The sequence below is a fragment of the Chaetodon auriga genome, chromosome 13, assembly GCF_051107435.1.
Source record: "Chaetodon auriga isolate fChaAug3 chromosome 13, fChaAug3.hap1, whole genome shotgun sequence".
Classification (NCBI taxonomy): domain Eukaryota; kingdom Metazoa; phylum Chordata; class Actinopteri; order Chaetodontiformes; family Chaetodontidae; genus Chaetodon; species Chaetodon auriga.
Window position 1 is genome coordinate 17,135,244 of NC_135086.1, and position 20,187 is coordinate 17,155,430.

The 20,187-nt window shown below is 42.6% G+C and overlaps 1 protein-coding gene across 1 annotated transcript; it reads left to right on the top strand.

Moving 5' to 3' along the window:
- The first annotated feature begins 361 nt into the window (after positions 1–361).
- On the top strand, positions 362–13,965 carry sox1a (SRY-box transcription factor 1a). Its single transcript, XM_076746327.1, has 3 exons — positions 362–1,533; positions 5,515–5,562; positions 12,982–13,965. The coding sequence occupies exons 1-2, from the start codon at positions 691–693 to the stop codon at positions 5,533–5,535; spliced, it is 864 nt and encodes a 287-aa protein (XP_076602442.1). The 5' UTR covers positions 362–690; the 3' UTR covers positions 5,536–5,562; positions 12,982–13,965.
- Positions 13,966–20,187: the final 6,222 nt, after the last annotated feature.

The window sequence follows — 20,187 nt, forward strand, 5'->3', positions numbered from 1 at the left end:
GTACTTCAAAGGGATTTTTTTTTTTTAAATTCAGCAAACATACCTATTTAAAAAAAAAACAAAAAAACCAAAAAACGAGAGAATAAAAATGTCGAGATGTTTGACTCATCGTAATCACAGACTGCACCCACCTTTTGGCCGCTCCATCATTGCTAAGAAATCTTAGTTATTTTTGTTTCGATGAAGTCTCTGAGAGCGTGTTTGGAAATTTCAAATGCCTTGTGCTATTTGTGGTGCTGACCCTCCTTTCTGCCTCCTCCTTCTCCTCCTCCTCCTCCTCCTCCTCCGGTGTGTTCTTCCTCTATGGTCCTCTAGTCACCTGACCAAGCGCCATGCAAATCACTCTGCTTCTAGAGCCTCATTGGCCGCTTGTGGCTCATTTAACCGCTGTCAGTGCGCATCATATGGCCGCCGCTTTAACCAACTTCTCAACTGCGACAGGGAAAGTGGCTCAAATGCGCATTCTGTCACAGTGGATGTGAACCAACCCGACGAAGACAGGGTGAAATACTGGTTGGAGAACATTTTATATCCCTTTTCGGATTAATTTTTATCTCGTATTTGATTCATCCGGGGTTAGAATATTAATTTTGTAACCCAGTCATCCTGTGCGCACCCGATCTTGTGCGCGCCTGTCAGATCTTGACATAGACTTTTTCTCTGTTGGTGGCGAAGTTTAAAACCAGGTGAATGTATAGCATGATGATGGAAACTGACCTCCATTCCCCCGGCCCCCAAACGAACACTACCACGGGGCAAACGGGGCCGAACAGCGGGTCCAAAGCGAATCAGGAGCGGGTGAAGAGACCGATGAACGCGTTCATGGTGTGGTCCCGTGGACAGCGGAGGAAGATGGCACAGGAGAACCCCAAAATGCACAACTCCGAGATCAGCAAACGGCTGGGTGCCGAATGGAAGGTGATGTCCGAGGCTGAGAAGCGCCCTTTCATCGACGAGGCGAAACGGTTGCGAGCCATGCATATGAAGGAGCATCCGGATTACAAGTACCGGCCAAGACGGAAGACCAAGACGCTGCTGAAAAAGGACAAATATTCCCTTGCCGGCGGACTGCTTTCTGGGCCCAGTGGGGGCGGTGGAGTTGGTTTGGGGGTCGGAATGAGTTCATCCGGGGTCGGGCAGAGGTTAGAGAGCCCCGGGGGTCACGGAGGCTCTGCCAGCTCCGGCTACGCGCACATGAACGGCTGGGCGAACGGTGCGTACTCGGGACAGGTGGCTGCAGCCGCCGCGGCAGCAGCGATGATGCAGGAGGCTCAGCTAGCCTACAGCCAGCACCCGGGGAGCGGAGCGCACCACCACCACCACTCACACCATCATCACTCACACAACCCCCAGCCAATGCACCGCTACGACATGACAACCCTGCAGTACAGCCCCATCTCAAACTCTCAGAGCTACATGAACGCTTCTCCATCCGGCTACGGCGGGATCACCTACACACAGCACCAGGGCTCCGGCGTCTCCTCCTCAGCTGCCATGGGGACGTTAGGGTCGCTGGTGAAGTCGGAGCCGAGTGTAAGCCCTCCCGTCAGCAGCACACACTCACGGGGCCCTTGCCCCGGAGACTTGAGAGAGATGATAAGCATGTATTTACCGACCGGAGAGCCGGGGGACCCGTCAATGCAAAGTAGACTCCATGCCTTGCCGCAGCATTACCAGAGCGCCACGGCTGGAGTGAACGGGACGGTCCCTCTAACACACATTTAGAACTCACAGAATAATCGAAAACTGCAAACGAACACATAACCAAATATTTACCTCTTTTCTAAATAACCCCCGTCCCGAGAACTACCTGCATTTTGTACAGAATGTTTATGATATTGTAAATGAAGGGTAAATAGCATATTCATCTCGGCTTTTTTGAATAGCCACCAGTGGAATTATATAACGAATATGATGCTGAGATATTGGTTATTGTACTATCATCTTTTTGTCCATTACTTCACAGTCTTAGTTGAGGCGTACGCCAGGTTCACATGGGGGTATTTGGTTCAATTGTCTCATAATTTGGGGGGTTCTGTAAGTTATTGAAAATGAGATAACGTGTCATAATCTTAAGAAAGTGCTTTAAAAGATATGGGAAACTCACATTCTTTAAACATTTGTGTTCATTTGCAGAAGCCTGTGTCTTAATTCTTGGAAATCATCTCTTTTTATTGTAACACTCTAATTATTGTAAATTGTGAATAATTTTAATATTTCAAAGGATGACGGGCAACTGCTGTTGTAATTTAAGTGCTTTTCTGCGAGTGAAAAGCCCTGATATTGCAATGAAGAAGAATTGAATAAATTTCACAAGATGTTGCTTTGATTCTTAAGACAACGGTCTTAGATTGATTATTTTCACGATGTTCTCACAGGAGTGTTTTTCCACGTTTTAGGACACAAGATTATCATGGAGCCTCCTCTCGAGAATAATAGCCACCTGTTTAAATTTTGACACCGCTGCTGGACACAGATCCCACGAGCTTTTAAATAGCCTAATTGTTTGTGCGTAATTGTGCGTAAAAGCTACCGTCTGCAGGCCTAAGAGGAAACCGTTCTGGTAGGGTGATGTTGTTTTACGGAATAAACTTTTATGTGGATAATGAGAAATTAATTTAGACATTAGAGGAGAAAAAAAACGCTTTTTTTCTATTTCAGTGAAGCACAGGCCAAATCATATTCAAGAGTCACTTTGAATATTCAAAGCAGGCCAAGCTTTTGGCTCACATTGTCCTTTCGTATAAATATGATTCCTTACACATTCGTTTCTGGACATTTTCTCAAAAAAACAAAAACAGATTATATAGAGGACGTGAAGGCCTCATGTCACAAACCACCGTGGAGTGTTATTAGCCAAAAGTCCTCATTTATTCACCGATAAAGGAAGAGGTTTTATCTAAATTATTCCATTAACAAACTTCATTTCCCCTCCCTTGTAACGACTTATAAGATGTGACTGTGTTATTTAAAATCTAAGCAGCAAAAAATGTTATACATTATTAATTCAATTAATTTCTATTCATTTTATAGATCAGTAATTAGATTTCTATTCTGCTAACAAACTGTAACGTTGTGTCAGACTTCATTTTCTGGATTTGATCCTATCCGATTTTAAATAACGAAATGCACTTCAACGAAAATTGAACAACTTTTGATACGCCTATAGGATTCAGCTGCTAGCTTTTGACTTCTTAAATATATATTAGGCGAATATGGATATCAACATAGGTTATACAGTCAGTCATTAAAATAGATCCATAGCTTTTTGATACACAGAGACATTCTGTCAATCAGCGTGAAGTTTTGATGTAATTTCCCTGCTTCTGAATTAAACACTTGACAGAACGCATGAGTCTGACGGAAAAAGTAAAGACCAACAACACATAATGAACAGTTTAGTGATAAAAGCACTGATTTTTTTTTCTCTTATTTTTATTTTTTTATTTATTTATTTTAAATAAAGACCCGGTTTTCAGTGATCTTTCATCTGAACTGGTTTATTTTGCATCCACTGCCCTCGGGACATGGAGTTGTTTAAATCATCCACTTTATCTGTCTTTTGGCATTTCATTGTTTATACTTGAGAGAGAAAAAAAATACGTGAACTGAAAGTTAACAAAGCGTAATTCATAAATTGATAACTACCTGCTGATCAACAATAAAACAGACCTCAGTGACGAATACGTAGGCCAAATCGCAAAAATCGTGATTTCTCAGATGCATTTTGGTTGTGCCTCTCATCAGAGGAACAGTGTTCAAAGCTGATACATCACGTTTGTAATGGCTATCATTTCACGTGAGGTTTAATCCTCATTGCCTGCTCCGATCATCTTTTAGTTTAGCTGTGAGCTTCAGTTTTTTTTTTTTCTTGACACTTGATAGAGTCAGGGAGGGAAAGGGAAGTGGGAAAAGTGCACGAGGCACAAACGTCGATTTGAACAATAAATTCATGTTTGATATCACCACTGCAAGAAATCTGAGGGAATAAAAGAAGAAATAAAAAACCTTTATTCCACTTCTTCAAAATAGAAAACTCAGTTGCATGAAATAATCCAAGGTTTCGTGGACTTTACGCGCTGTCAACGCGCACAAAAACCATAGAGCCAAAGTGCTGCACAGACTTGAAGTTCCCAGTGGCCAGTTTATGGGGCAAATGATGACTCATCAGAATTTCAAAGCTCTAGATGTTTAATTTATATGACTGTGAGTTTGTGGATCCGACATGTTTAAGAAGAAAACATACCCGTGTCATACGGATTATTAATCCGTTTAAAAAAAATGGAAAATTAGCTTGAAGATTACGTCATTTTTGTGACAGCTGGGTTTGACATGTACATTTTTTTATTGCCTGTAGGCCCCATGCAGACCAGCCATACACATGCAAATGAGGGAAATTTATGCCTACTTAGGTATTTTAAAAAATCAATTAATCTCAAATACATAGTTAAAGGGCCTATTTCACACTGATGAAGACTTGCATGGTATGTCAATTAAACCTGTTAGGCCTCATAGTAGAGCGTGTAACGTCTGGCTGCGCATTAATCTATTGAGAGAAATCAGAGGAACAATGTCTGGAAATTAGTTTAAATTCCAAAACCCAGAAGAAACCCCATCTATGGAGACATCTCAACGCACCGCAGCGCGCAGCCTATGGCACTGGATGGCCTCCTCGTGTGTTTTGCGTCTTATCTGTTGATGTGAAGAGATGCGGATTAGCACTGAAAGCCCGGAGAGGCGGAGCGCGTCACGGCGCATCGCCAGGCTAAAAAGAGGAGCGTTCTGGCAAATTTAACCCGAATAAATTACACCTTGAGGTGGAAGAGGGGTAAGTGTAGGGTGCACCATGTACACGCTATGTGGCGGCGATGGTTGCTGCGCGCGTGTGTGACGCGTTTCTGTGTGTGTACGTGTGTGTGTGTGCGCGCGCGCGCGCGCCTGTGTTTAGCTGACCGGCCAATAAATCTCTCCACCGCGCGATACTCTTATCTTGTAGCCACTGATATATTCTGTGCTAGGAGGCCATCAGCTCCAGCGCACACTCGGTTGCTCGTAAAGCCCCGATCCCTTGCACTCCCTGTCCTAAATGGGGATAATTAGCGTCACTTTATCACGCCTCTGCATATTTTCTCCGCGTCTCCCCCCCCTTTCCTAAAAAAATTACCAGGCAGCCTGCTCTCGTCGCCCGCTCTGTCACAGAAGATTATGGAGACAGATTGCACAGAGCGAATGTGCCGGGCGAGATTAGCGCGGAATAGAGAAAGCAACTGGGCCAATGAATTCCTCGGAAGGGCCTTATCGTGCAATTACACGTTGACATGTTTAACAATCTTGCTGCCTCTTAATCCTGCAGTGCTGCTCTATCTACCCACAGCTACCACGCTATATGCCGGCACACAGACCTAATGCACCGAAACGCAGCACAAATGTCCTGAAAGTTATGAGAAATTGCTTTATTTTCAAACTTTGTCCAGCATTCAAACGCTTTTTTTAAATTTTATTTTATTTTTTCAGATTTCTCCGTTGTTGGAATAACATCTGCAGTGGAACTTTTGACATGAGGTGAGATATTAAAATAAAATCTCTCTATATTTGTTTTGTTGTTGCTCTAAAATCACTGTTTTCACTCTAACAACTAATCGAAAAGTGACAAAAACACAAGAAATGTTTGTGTCATGTTCATCCAGAGTGGCGATGTAACGCAAAAAGTATCTGTCTTGTTTGGAGTTAAATGTAGACTTTTCCATCTCTCTGCCCAACACACATACACTGCCACCACCACCACATCCCGACCCCCCTCCCCCTCCCCGTCCCTCCTGCCTGGCGGTATATCGGGGCCTGTGTGGGAGTGATTGTGGAGCGCCACTGTAGGAATTTGGCAGCGGCCGTGGTTTGGAGAGCCGCCCCACGCTGAGCCCCATTCAGCGGCCAGCGCGCTGTGAGGTTGGGAAGTTTCAGTCAGCCATACAACTCAATGGCCCCCACAAAGGCGATTACAAGCCCCAGCGCATTCCTGTAGGGACCTGGGAGCGGCGCAGGTGCGAGGGGGACCGGGGTAACCCGTCAGAGGAGTGATAAAAACGGGACAGCGCTGGGGCCACACAAAACCACCCACTCCCCAGGAACCGGGGAGTTTTTGGAGGAAGCAGGAGAAAGGAAAGAATAAGTTTGACGAAGATGGAAGTTAGAGAGGTGGGGGTGTAGCATACTGAGTGGCCTCACTGTCCACCACTGAATGGAGAGAGGAGGAGACCCCCAGTCAGGGCTGCGGCTGGATTTTACTGAGGTCATGAGTCCAAAGTCACCCAGTACAACCCTCTTATCTCTATTTTTTTAAATCACATTTTACAATTAATTGTAATTCATTTTTAATTTTCTTTCAATTTCATTATGGCCTTAATATGTGAAAACTTTCTCTGCCAGGTGTGTCATTCTGGGCGAGAATGGAGAACATGAAACCCCTTTTAATACCTTTACTATTTTGATTTTAAGACGGTTAATATGAACAGTAGAATCTCAAAAACCCAACATGTACAATTTGCGTCTAAACCCCCCAAATTCCAAAAAAATGTTATAGAGGACATGTCCTCAGTGTCCTCGACAACAGCTGCACAGAAACGTGCTTGAGCAGAAAACTCTGCTGAAAATTAGCAGCCTTGATTCTATATGAGTGAAATACGTTCAAGATATACAGTTATAACAAATTTAGTCTCCTATAAAGGGGCTTTGTGAAGAAGACTCGGTAGGAAAAGTACTGCTGCCTGAATTACACTTTTATCAGTATATAATAAGGAAACTTTCATATTCAAAATCTGCAAACTGTTCACTGCAAACACAAAGTGCTCAGAGTGAATAGATCTCTAAACTTTAACAGTGAATATATATTTAATCTGCTTTCCCTGTGATATTTGCTCCTTACAACTAAAGAAAGTTAACCTTTTCATTTTCTTAGTCAAGGTTCAACACTTTCTGATAAAGCTACCAGCACCTGACCGCAGACAAAGTTAGCGACTGTAGCCAGTGAATATGCCCTTCAGGCAGTCGGCAACAGTTTGCCAAAATGTTCCACAACTTTATGAGGAGATATTGTGTCAGTGTTGTGTTTTCAGCTAGTTCCACTGCTGCCAAAAGGCCAAAAAATCTATTTATGCAGCCTTAAGTTCAGGTAACTCATACATCTTGGTTAAGATTAGCTAAAGGTGATGTGTCAAATAAAGCAATGCTGGCAGGTGGCAGCAGACAGGCTGTTAACAGACAGAGTGAGATGATTTGTATGGATTTCAGTGTCAATGTTATATGTCAAACCATCCACCCCAACTCAATGCCAGTCAGTGAAATTCGTCAGCTAAACATATTAGGCAAAATAAATTATTAGTATACAAATTTCTGTTGTAGCAAACAGGACTATAACCAAGGTATTTTATTAAAGTTGCACATAGTAGACTTTGATTTGACAGCAGTGCTACAACTGGTGCAAGCAGAACTACGACGAGTAGATTTTTTCTGTCTGTAAAATGCATTTTGCACATCTGCTTGGTACTATTGTGTTCGGTGCAGGGATGGCACGCGGCACGCAGATGGGAGGAGAGGTGCAAACAAGTGGAGATTTCATTCAAATGAAGCAGCACAAAGCAAATTGCTGGTGTTTTTGCTGGAAATTGAGTCTTAGACGTCATGCTGACAATAAACGTCTATCAGGGGGAAATGAGGTGATTCTGTCAACAAGGGCAACCTAAATACTAACAGACTAAAGTGGAAATGCACCACGAGTATGGAAGATTGCTGAAAAATCTGAACCAGTTTGAATGAAAACTCCGTAGATGCGTTTAAGGTAGCATCACATGCCAAATTTAAATGTGGTTGTATCTCAAATGCCAGTGAAACTGTCTGTATTGATCTGTGAAAACCCTCCTTCAGCTTCTTAAACCCCTGCTGCCATCTGAGGCCAGCAACAATTTCATGTTTCATTCTGAAAAATGCAGTTTTCGTTATGATATGGTGTGGTACAGAATGATGACTGAAAAAGTAGTGGATTGATATCATATAACTGGCTTCATTGTATTTGATCCCACTAATTTACTGAAACCTACAACAGCTGCATATAATTCCACCTAAATTAGCACATAAATGCAGGTTTTTTTAAATGTGGGTAGACCCGTTTTTTCCCATTGCCAGTAGACGAGTTTGCCTTTCTGTTTTTGTTTTTGTTTTTTTTTTTCTGTTGTGTGATGTTCAAATCACAAACACACCAGAAAACATTGAACAATAGAAAGCAGCATGGAGGCCAGTCACAGTAGTTACTTTTTCTATCCTTTATGAGAAGAGTGTAATGAGTTTACTTCTGTCTGATATTAGGCAATATTCACATGCCAACGTCCAGAACTTCAACATGCGTCGTCATCGTTGCGTGTCATGTTCCTATCTCTGCCGATCAGAGCTGAAGCTGATAAATACCCATGATTACTGCAGAGTGATTTAAGCCAGGAGTGAATGTCGATTGTACCCTTTCCCACTGAAGACAAAAGCCAGATGTTAGTGGGTTTTTGTCCAGTATGAAACTGCTAGAACAATAATTCTGTAGATGTATTTTTATATCACTGTGCACAAAATAAAACGGTCAACATAGGCGGAATGACATGATCATACCTGCATTATCTCCACAAACACAAGCCCAATTGTGGAAGCCACCATCTGCCTTTGGCTGCAGATTTGTTGTACTATGCTTTCAGGTCTTGCCACTCTGCACCGTCCACACAACAATAGTACTTTGTGGAGAAGTCTCTCCAGTTGCTGTGCCATTTTTGCCAAGTCCATGTGGACTTTACTTCTGTGGCTCTGGCCATCAGCTCTGTTAACAGTGTATTCACAAAAGTAATTGCTGCGATCTCGGAATGCCGGAACATCGCTTTAGGCCCAGTGGGGCAAGACACACCAGCAGCCAGACAATCAGACAAGACCCCAAGGATGAGTAATCAGTGTACCTGCAGCTCATTCCCCAGCACAACATCATAATGAAGGTGCAGTGGGTCGCATGAGAATGAGCAGCGCTAGTCACACGCAGAGATGCGTTGGAGAGGAAACACTCTCATGCTGACTCCCCTGTTGGACTGACATCAAACTACAGTATTTGACATGAAAAGGCATATGAACATGAGACGCACCAGCAAGTTAATATGTCTCTGGTGTAAGGACGTGGGACTGTCTGCTCAAACACTTAGAAAAATGAAATCTCGGGGTGTCCATGTGCCTTTTTCAGGTCAACGAAGACCTTGATACCAGTGTCCCAATCATCTGAGGCAAACAGAACAGCAAGTGAGGGTCACATGATAAGTTTTAAGTGTCCTCTACAAGCCTCCAGTTTTGTGTACTTGAAGGAAAGATCTCTGGCCCAGTATTCACTGTTGGTTTCTTCTTTTTTTTTCTCTTTCAACACAAGTGGCTCCACAAAGACTTTCTTTTATGGAGACAAACAAACTTAGGCTGCCCTGGAAGAAAATGAGGAATTTAGAATAAAAGGATGTTGTAAAGGTGCCTTCCTGTTCCTCACTTCATACAACCTCGATTCCAAAAATAACTGGGACGCTGTGTAGAACGTAAACTAAAACAGATTGTTTGCAAATTAACTAACAGTGGTTAACAGTGTTCCCGAGTTCATGTAGTAATCTCCTTTATCCAATCACGTGTTCGCAAAGTGGTGAACTTCTCTCCATCCTTCCTTGTGAACGACTGAGCCTTTCCAGGATGCCCCTTTCATACGCAATCCTGATGCTATCACCTGTTAACAATCAACCTGTTTACCTGTGGAATGTTCCAAGTAGGTGTTTTTTGGAGCATTCCACATCTTTCCCAGTCTTTAGTTGCTCCTGTCCCAACTTGTTTGAAACATGTTGCTGCATCAAATTCAGAATAAGCAGATATTTACAAAAATCAGTGAAGCTGATGAGGTACAACAGTAAATATATTGTCTTAGCATGTTATCACATTCTGTTTTAAGTTTTACACAGCGTCCAAACTTTTTTTTTTTTTTTGGACTCACAGTTGTACATGCAACAAGCTAGAATCTTAAACAATACTGAATTGCCTGAATTTCATTTTCAACTCACCAGATCATTTCATCATATCCAAACCCCCTTTTTCAGACAAAGCCAAAAGCATAAGACACTCTTTAAAGCATGTGCTTCATCATAAAAGCTTTGCTCAAAGTTTGTGCTTAGGGGTGAAATTTGGGAAGAATACTTTGAAAGTCTGTCTGTGCACTGTTTTTTTTAGCCATGCTAGCAGTGCGGCACAAGGGATGGCAATGTTGGTTGGTCAGTTCACCGCTGTCATCCAGACTGAAATATTTCCTCAACTATTGCATGTAGTGCAACGAAAGTTTGTACAGAAATGAATAGTCTCCAGAGGATGAATCCTAATGACTTTGGCAATCACCTGATGTTTACTCTAGTGCCACCGGCAGGCCACAACAGCTACCTCATAGACTGACACAAACTTTTGTACAGGCATTCGTGGTTCTTAGATGATGTATCTGAGAACCTCTAGTGCCTCCATGAGTTTCACATTTGTGCTTTTTAATGAATTGTCTCAACAGCTCTTGGATGAGTTGCTCTGAAATGTGGTACACACATTTATGTTCATCTCAGAATGAAGTGTAATAACTGACTTTTCATCAAGCAACATCTTCATCTAATTAGCAAATTTTAGCATGCTAACATGCGAAGCTAAGACGGTGAACATGGTAAACATACCTGTGTAACATTATGCCACATTCATGTCAAATCATTGTGTTGACTGGTGAATAGCGTCATTGGTTTCATATCAACATTCAAATCATAGATTACAATTGGTTAACTTAAGATTCTTCCGAATGCTCCAATATATCTGACATGGCATTTAAAAATATGGCCAAATTATTAGCCAGAAAACATTGTTCAATGTAATTAGTCCAAAATATAAGGGATATAGTGTTATGTTGTTAGTATTTTAATCTGACCAACTCTGGAATCTTACAGCCATCTTTTCAACACATGCAAGCTGTTAACTGGAATCTTTTCTATCTCTACCATCCCTCCAATATGACATCAGCTGTCAACATGTTAGGATTGTCATTGTGAGCATGTTCACATGCAGACATTAGCATTTTACTCAAAAGCACTGCTGTGTCAAAGTACTGATGAAGACTCTTCGTCTTTTTCACTTACACATTAGTTCCCTGGTTGGCCGACACACTCTCGCTCTTACTAACTCTCATTAGGTTTCCATTCAAATGTAGCACAAATTTGACCTGAATTTCAACAAAAGAAGCTTTCCACTACTGTTGTGTCGGTGGTGTTTTGGGAGTCATCGGTAATCAACCCATAGGAAATGGGAATGTGACGTCATCAACAGCACATTGGCCATTTTTGGAGGATACCAGCTGTCCCCACCCATCTAGCTGGGGAGTCTCAACCCATTCAACTTGGTGTAACTTGGTTAAACTTCTGATTCAACACGGCTGGTAAATGGGACTCCCCAAAACTTGGGATGTCACCCAGGGGCGGTGTCTTATGTCCTGTAGTCTCACGGTGTTGTTTGCCTGATGTTCATTCTTGTCGACTTGCATTGGGTCACCTCATCACTTTTTGGATAAGCTAGCAAAAGCGTAACCTTAAAAGTTCCTTAACCCTAAGATTAAACCTACAGAAGACCTCACACCTAATTGTAACTTCAAACAGAGATGATTTTTTATTTTTTGTGATCATCGATTTATCAGGTCATCACACCATCATTTACTAACTACGATATTATGACGTATCACTCCTTTGCCTCCTGTTGAAACTTTATGCATTTCTGATGATGAGCAACTGACGGATGCCAAGTGACCAGTCACAGTGACAGAAAGTGACAGCTAGCATTGTCTCCAAAAATGGAGCTGCTCCTGGATTCCCAGTCTCTATTTAATTGTTTAGGTAATAGGATGTGTTGACAGAAGAATACACAGTACATGATGGAAATATGACATTTATATTTGAGGAACATCACAGTCTCCTCGTTGCTCCACACAGATCTGATGTTTTTACCTGCTGTTATTTTTTGTCTCTTCAGTGGATGTTTAAGTCCCATGCTTCATGCACATCGCGATTTACTTGCTAAGCATGTTCCCATTGCACTTTGTCTCATTTTACTCTTATTTACAGTGTTAAAAAAAAACTTTCATGCAACATTTCTAGATCTTCTTTGAAATTTTCAGCGTTCCCACTCAGCTTGCATATGCATAAAAAACAGGTGAACCCACCTACTGACTCTCACTAACTCGGCTATTCACTCAGTAGAGCACGGTGTACAACACGCCTGCAGCGTTTCCCTATCGCTGGCCCACACACGTACGAACCCACCAGATGCTGTAAAGGATTTCTGCTCCTGTGTGGCAGGTGATAATTCTCAGTGCAGTAGAGATGGGGTTAATGAGGGGTCAAAGTGTTCAAATAAGAAACAGCAGTTTTATGGTGCCTGCTGCACACTGATAGCTGTTTGAACTGGCTGACCTCTGAACTCCGCAGGGTCAAGTGATCAACAAACTGGGTCGTTTAGATAGGTCAGATTGGAACAAGTGAGGGATTTGTATGTCACAACAATATGTCCGAGAGGCACAGATAAATTGTTCTTAATGGTTATAACCCTATTCAATTTGTTTCTGGAGCCATTAGATTGTTGTCAGCTATCAGACTGTTTAAGGTATGGGATGAATTTGATTCATTTGTAATTTAATTGATAACCTGCTGTCTATTTAGTATTCAGCAGACTGAACCATGCACGTCTGTGTGTGTGTGTGTGTGTGTGTCTCTTTGTATCTATGAAAATACGCATGTACATGTTGAGCCCAGCGTCTTTGCTTGCTTCTGCTGTTTCTTTATTTATTGACTTCTGACATTTGATACTCCCACAAATCAATATCCCCTCTTTGTCCATCTCCCTCTTTCTCTGTCTGTCACTCTCTTCCAGCAACGTGTCCACCATGGCTATCACCCGTGGACGTGGATCACTGTGGGGTCCTGTGTTTAACAGATAGCACCTTGTCTCCTCTGCTGGCAGGCCATCATTACGACGAGCACTAGAAGACAGGTTCTGTGGGTGAAAAGACCTTTTGGAAAATGTCAACGACAGTCAAAGCCCCAAATTTCCTCCATTCACTCTTACCCATGTGATGCTACCTAATCTAAACCCCTTAATAACATAACCCTTCTCTCCTATTGCCTAATGTTTTGTATCCACGTACAATGTCTGATTTCAGAGTATGTAGAAGGTTTATTTTATCTTATGTGGCTTACCTGAAGATTGGACCTATGAAAAAAAAAACAGCTCTGTATTACATCTCAGCAAAAACACTAAGAAACGAGAAAAAAAAAATGGCAGTGACTGCAACAGCTCCCCTTTCCTATTTCCTTTCACTGGAGCCAGCTTCACTGTCTTAATACTCTTAGTCCCTCAGTTGGCATGTTTTCCAAGAACCCGCTGCATTTTCAGATTTGTAAAATCCGTCAAAATGCCTGTAATGAATATTTCTACAGCCTTGAGTGTATTTAATATGCTGTTTGACCAACCCAATAAGAAACGTGCTGATCTGGCACTAGGGACCAGAACATCAGTAGAAGGTTTATTGTCCGGAAACTGTCTGGACTGCCTTTTATCAAGAGAAGCAGAAAGGAAACACATTTATTATTCAGATAATCTCTTAGGTTCTAATTAACATCTTTCCTGTGCATGAATCTACATGTCATTTGTATTTAGAATTTTCAAAAAAAGGTGCTACTATTAGTACAGTTGTCTTCATGGATTAACTGTCATCTTGTGAGACAGCTCTTTGTTATGTACTCAACACCTACATTGTACAGTCTATTTTACTGTTGTTTTAGCTTTGCTGGAAAAAAAAAAAAAAAAAGAGGGAATACATATTAAATAAATTCTTGCATCTTATTGCTGCCTCAGAATAAATACTGAGCTTTCCATCATTTTTTTTCCCCCCACATTCAATTAGGGAGGTAAATTAATATTTCAAAGTGAGAAGTTATGGAAAAGTTTTAACATTTAAACTATGTATTAATTTCAAGGCCTAAATGCGCCCTCAATTATTTTACCATTGCCCCTAAGTAATTGATTTTAGGTAGAGAAAGAGAGAGGTGGAGGGGAGGGGGATCTGTGTTGATGTGTGAAAACCACAAAGCCAACAAATGAAAAATAACTAACAGCGTAATTGCTATGAGCGTTGTAACCTTGCTTTTATTGATTTTTTTTTTCATCAAGGAATTTGGCTAACATCAAAGTTAGGTCCATAATAACAGAAGCTTTTTGTTATAATTTTGATTTTGTTCGCTCACTCAGCCTCTCGGTCTATCATTGACTCATTCAGGTGTGTGCAACCAGCCACACAAAGACAAACACTTGTGAGACTCAGGTCCAGCAGTGTGTGGTGTGTGCTGAGAACAAACACAGACAGAACGTGTACAGGGACTAGATAATGAGCATCTCAGGTGACTACATGCAGTGATTACCAGGTTGCTGGTGTTATAGGAACTATATCACATAAACATACACTCCCACTCTGTGCGCGCGCACACACACACACACACACACAAATTCAGACAGACACTCATGTGCACACACACACACTCTTGAGAGATCCCTGGTTATCACACCCTTCCAGATTGTTCTGAACTACTTATGGAAAACACACACACATCTCAAGATGTGGCCACTCTTGCCAATATGAGCCCAGTGTTAAGAACAGTTGTTGTCGTTGTCGTTGTGTGTTTTTTTTAGCATCTCTAAATTCCTAGCGTTGCTAAGGTGCTTTGGGAGGGGATTAACAGAGGCTGGCGCCGATGAGCAAGCCTTGCAGATTTCCAACCAGCAGGAAAAAGACAAAGAAAGAGGGGAAAGAAGGAGGAAAAAACAGCAGAGGGTTAGACAACAGGGAAATGGCAGTAACAGCTTGTGTAAACATGATGACTTGAGAGAGGTAAAGAGGTAGAGATGAATGAGGGCTGAGCAACGGAAAGTGAGACTAAATAATAAGTATCCTAAAGAGGATGCCTCAACTTTCGCACAGACAAGCAGAGACGACTCTCCCTTTCGCTTTTTCCTTTCCCTCTCAATCTGCAGCATTTTTCTTAACACCCATCTCTTTACCTATCTCCATCTCCTCACTCTCTTTTCATGTGCGCTCTCCTCTCCTCTCTGTTTCTTCCCATCTCTTTATTTCCCCACAGGCAACAGTTTCAGATCCAGACACTTTTGTCTCTCTTTCTCTCTGTCACAACTTCAAACAGCGCCGGCGTTCAGGTCATGATGATGTGCCCGGAGCATCGGTGACTGTGCCGTCTCAGGTGTACGTCTCCCAGCGTGTCCTTGATGACACTCTCTCCCTTTCTCCCATCTCGCTGCTTTTAATTAGCGTAGTGAGCAGTGGAGGCAGCAAAGACAGCTGAGCCACATTATCAACCTGCTCGTAGGTACCTCTGCGAGGGCAATTCAATGATTTTAATACTTCTGCAGCTGGAAAAAAAAAACATAATTACATATGAACTGGCTCAGAAGAATGGAGCATGTCTTGATTTTCACTAAATCCCTGGATACATGCTCAGAGAAGAAATCAGAATTTATTTTTCTGAGAGTCAAATCTCCATTAGCCAAAGAAGGCGCACCAAAGGGAGGGTCCACATGCTTTTCTTTGAATCCTCTCCTCAGGCTCGGCGTCTCAGGTATAGTGTAACTGGATGCGGCCTGTTTGTGGAATACAAGGCACTTGACCAAGGGCCAGCACTGCTCCTCCCTCCCCTCCCATCCCCTCCCACCCCTATCTTTCCCCTGCCTGGGTCAGGTTACCCCTCAGCCCCCCTCCTCTTTACCGTCAGTGGTGGCAGGTAGTGTGTTTTGTAGCCACATCAGTGTCTCTGGATGTTGAAAAGCATGTGTCTGTATGTTTGTACTCTACCCAGACAGGTGTTTGTGACTCTGTTTGGGCTCGGCAGCTGGGCTCCTGTAACTGTGCCCCTCTCGGCCGCGCTGGCTAATGTGACTGGGTTGGCTGAGGCGCGGAGGCGGCTGTCTTTCAACCACTGATCCCTCTCAGAACTACTCATCTGATCAGGCTGGATCTGCGCTTCGCGGCTGCCGGGGTCACACAACCCAACCCCGGGGTCAACCAGCTAATTACAGACCCCTGTGTCCTCCGTCTCTGTCACCACCGGGGAGATGGGGAAGGTGGGGCAATAGAGGGAAGAAGCCTGAGAGTGGGGAAAAAAAGAATATTGACTTAGACATCAAAAGGTCAACAGTGAGTATAACCAAGCCGTACACCCTTTTCCTCTTCGGTTTTGTGAAGAGAGGTAGAGTGTGAGGCTCTGGTTTGCAGCATTGGTCGCACCCTTCCCAGCCCTCAGGCAGAGATAGAAGCTTACACCCATGGGACCAGAGCTGTGTCAGTGTATGCGGATTTATGTATCAGCCTGCCGCTAACTTTACATACAAGGGCTTTGCCAGTTTCTCTGTCTGCTTTCTTGTCTTTGTCTCCAAGATTTACTGGAGGAGGAAAGCCCAATATATTGTCCCTATCGTGACGCCACGGTGAGACAGACAGTGTTGATTTCCTCTAGCCTGACCTTTGGCTGTGACCATTGACTGAACGGGGATTTGAAAGATTCTGCACACCGGTTCCAGTCCTAGAGGGAACACACATGCACACGCATGCACATAAATATGTACCAAACCACCGTTCTGTTTTATTAGGCTGCAGGTTCATTAATCACAAATGCGAGGGCTTCTCAGCCGACGTAGGAAATTAATCAAAAAAGGGGACATTAATCACATGCACGAACAGCAGTAGTCACACCTGTGACAATGCCATCTGATTTAAACGTGTTACTCCAAGCTGTGTTAATGATGCCACCCAGGGCCAGGCAGATCAACCTCTCTGCGATCACTGAAACAATAATACATTAACTATGAAGCAATTTTCTTACATGTAGTCATTGGGTATGCTGATGCACATTGCACAGGGGTCAGTGGGTGTTGCAGCAATTACAGCTTTTTTTTTTTTTTACAGCAGCTTTTTCCTCACAGCTTGACCACTGTGATTTTCACTCTGACTGTTGAAATTATATTACTCATACTTCATTTTTTTCTCTCTCCAGCCAGTTCGCCCTGACAAATAGCAGATCAGTTTGAAACAACCAAACAAGATGTTTCTGGAAAGGTTTGGTGAGAGATCAATACTGAAATACCAGAAAGCATCAAGCAAACACGGCATGTGTGGTTACACTGCCCTCTTTTGAATGCACTGCAGTGTATCCCCGTGATGTGCTGCAGCGTTGGAAAACAGAATATAGAGACAGATGCAAAATTAATCAGGAGTCCAACACAAGCAATGGTAATTTTAAATGAGACAACAAATGAGCCTTAATGGATAAATGATTCTGTCATAGCAACTGCTGCACAACATAATACAGTTCCAATTGAGGGTGTAAGGCAGCAATGCTGCTACATGTGCTCATACAAACACTTTTTGGTTGCCTCGTTTTGTCCCTAAATTGCAGAATTTTGCATCTTGTTTCACTCAGGGAAAAAAACAAATCTTCAAAAGACAGAAATGCTTCATTTCTCTGGATTCGGCTCAAATCTATTGTAGGTAAAAGATGTTCAGTGCTCGAGGGAAATTACCTGTTTCTGTCCCTGTACACGGTGGAACAAAATCGTAATAAATGCAACATTATAAATAGCTAGGGTGGGTTTTATTAAACTGTGAGTTCAGTGGAGTGACGTCCAGATTTTGTTGCTGACATTGATCTACAGCGGCCATATATTTAAAACAGGTGTTGTCGTATAATTGGAGAGGTGATACAAAGACAGAAAATGGATTAAGCCAAGTAAGAATTGTGTAACTTTTCTAAATTACAAATTTAGCTTAAAAATGCATTTAAAATGCCAGAGTTTGAACAGCATTTGGTGCAAACACACTTAGTTTTATTTAATTCAGCAAAATCAATTCACAAAAAAACACACAGATATTTAAAGCCCTGGCTTCCTCAGCGTGTGTAATGGTATCAATGATTTTAATGTCACCCACTCCCAATGCTGATAATATATTATAGGGCTACAGCTGCTGAAGTATTTGCATTACACTTCACAAAATATTCAACTCACAGGAGACATAACAAAGCATTTGAATAAAAATGTAAAATATGTTACAAGAAATAAAGAAATCGTTGAGAAGACCTTTGAGTTCCTTCAAAAAAGCCAACCTCTCAAGTGTGTATTCATATGAATCGTTCTCAGACTGGAGAATAAAACCTACTAATTGAAATAAAAAGAAAGCGAAGTTCAAGTGATGATCAGACTGTCATCCTCTTGTCAGTGTTTTTGACTAACAGGAAACAGGATTGGAAAAAGGTCAAATGAACGCGGATTAGATTTACTGTATGTTGTACTTTTTGTATCAAATTTCAACATTGAAAAGAAAGATGTTGCAAAAATAATTTGAGAGCTCCTGACTTCACAGGGAGCCCCCTTCTTTGAGGCTTCAAACACAGGAAGTGCCCTGCAGAACACTTTCATAGAAAAACCTGTTGAAGTGTTTTTAGTGTCACATTGGTGTGAGACGAACTTTAGATTTATTAAGTCAAGTTTTGATTTAAATAGCAGGTCTAGTGGCACTTGTTTACTGCTATATTAGTGGTAATAATGAAACAGTTACATACTGTAATATCATTTAGTTGTCCCATAATGAATTCTCATCCTCTGCTGAGCCTTTTAGGAGCACCTGAAAAACAAATCGCCTCACATGGGATCTCTTTTGGTTCTGATCCGTCAGCTAGTTTGCTTCTCTCTCATGGCTGAGTTTGTGCCGTGGCTCAGGCTGCAGTCTGCACCGTTCTCTGACCCCTGCAGCCTGACAGGCGGCTCTGATAAACTCATATCACACATGACAGGGAAACCGAAGACCTGGCCTAATTAGCAGGCGGGACGAGAAAGAGAGAGAGGAGGGAGAGAAGATTGAAAATCAAAACGAGGAAGACTTTATTAACAGAGCTGGTGACCCCTGGTTATTTATTCATGGGATTACTAAAGAGGACTTTGGAACAGAGTGCCCTGCCAAGTTCCCAACAGCCATGATGTGCCTGTTTGCTGGTTTACTCCTGATAGGTTTCTAAGCATCATAAACTCCCCTCTCTTTCATTCTCTCTCTTTCTTCCCCTCTCTCCCTCTTTGCCTCCCATACAAACACATACACATGCACTTGACACCTTCCTCAGGAGACTTACCTGTCCAGGCATTCCAGTAATCCAGGCCAAGGCTTGTCAGGTGGAAGAAAGTCTATCCCAGGGTGGAGACGGGAGGGGGGGTTGCAGTAAGTCTAGCTGGTGGTGGGGTGGAGGAGGGAGGGAGACAGGGGGCAGGTAAAGGGGATCGTATTCAGGCTCCTGGGGACAGGAGACTTGGCGTGGCATCGCACTGCCCACCCAACATCAACACTCTCAGGTTCCCTGGCTCAGATGGGCCAGATAATCACCCTCTCTCCACAGGGACCATCTGGAGGCAGGGAGGGAGGTGAAGGCCATATTTTATTTCCATAAAACATAAATTCACTCATCTGCTGGCGAGCTGAAACAAAAACTCTCCTTTTTTCTCTCCCTCTCTACCTGACAGCTGATTCCCACAAAACATTCACACATGAGCGCAACAGTAACGCCTGATCCGGAGAAAACGTTGCACACGTGTTGACGCTCACAGCAGCGCTCCCCCTCATCTCCGAGTGTCTCCGGTTTGAGTGACGCTCCTATCCCTGTAGAGATCAGAGGACTGCCACTGTGATTATCATCTCAACGTGGTAACCGAGACACTCCTAATCCCATAATAATCCTTCGCAGTCAGTCCTCTGACCTCCTGCAAGGAAAACACGTGCACACAAATACATGTGCATGCACACACACATACACTTTTTTATCTAGATATTTTTTAAAGAAAACAAATCCTAGACTACACAAACTGACATTATTTTGTCATGTTTCCAGTTCCGTCATTAAACTCTGGCTGCCGATAACTGTCTCATTTGTCTTCTCTGAAATATGACTTTCTATGGAAAAATTAACTATAATAAATGTAGTGCAGTGAAAAGTGCCGTATTTGCCACTGAAATGCAGTAGTAGTAGTAGT

Excerpts from the sequence above, each read along its gene's own strand:
- sox1a (XM_076746327.1), top strand. The coding sequence starts at position 691 with ATGTATAGCATGATGATGGAAACTGACCTCCATTCCCCCGGCCCCCAA. Across the intron at positions 1,534-5,514 it reads TGGTGAAGTCGGAGCCGAGT|ATTTCTCCGTTGTTGGAATA; the intron begins GTAAGCCCTCCC and ends TTATTTTTTCAG.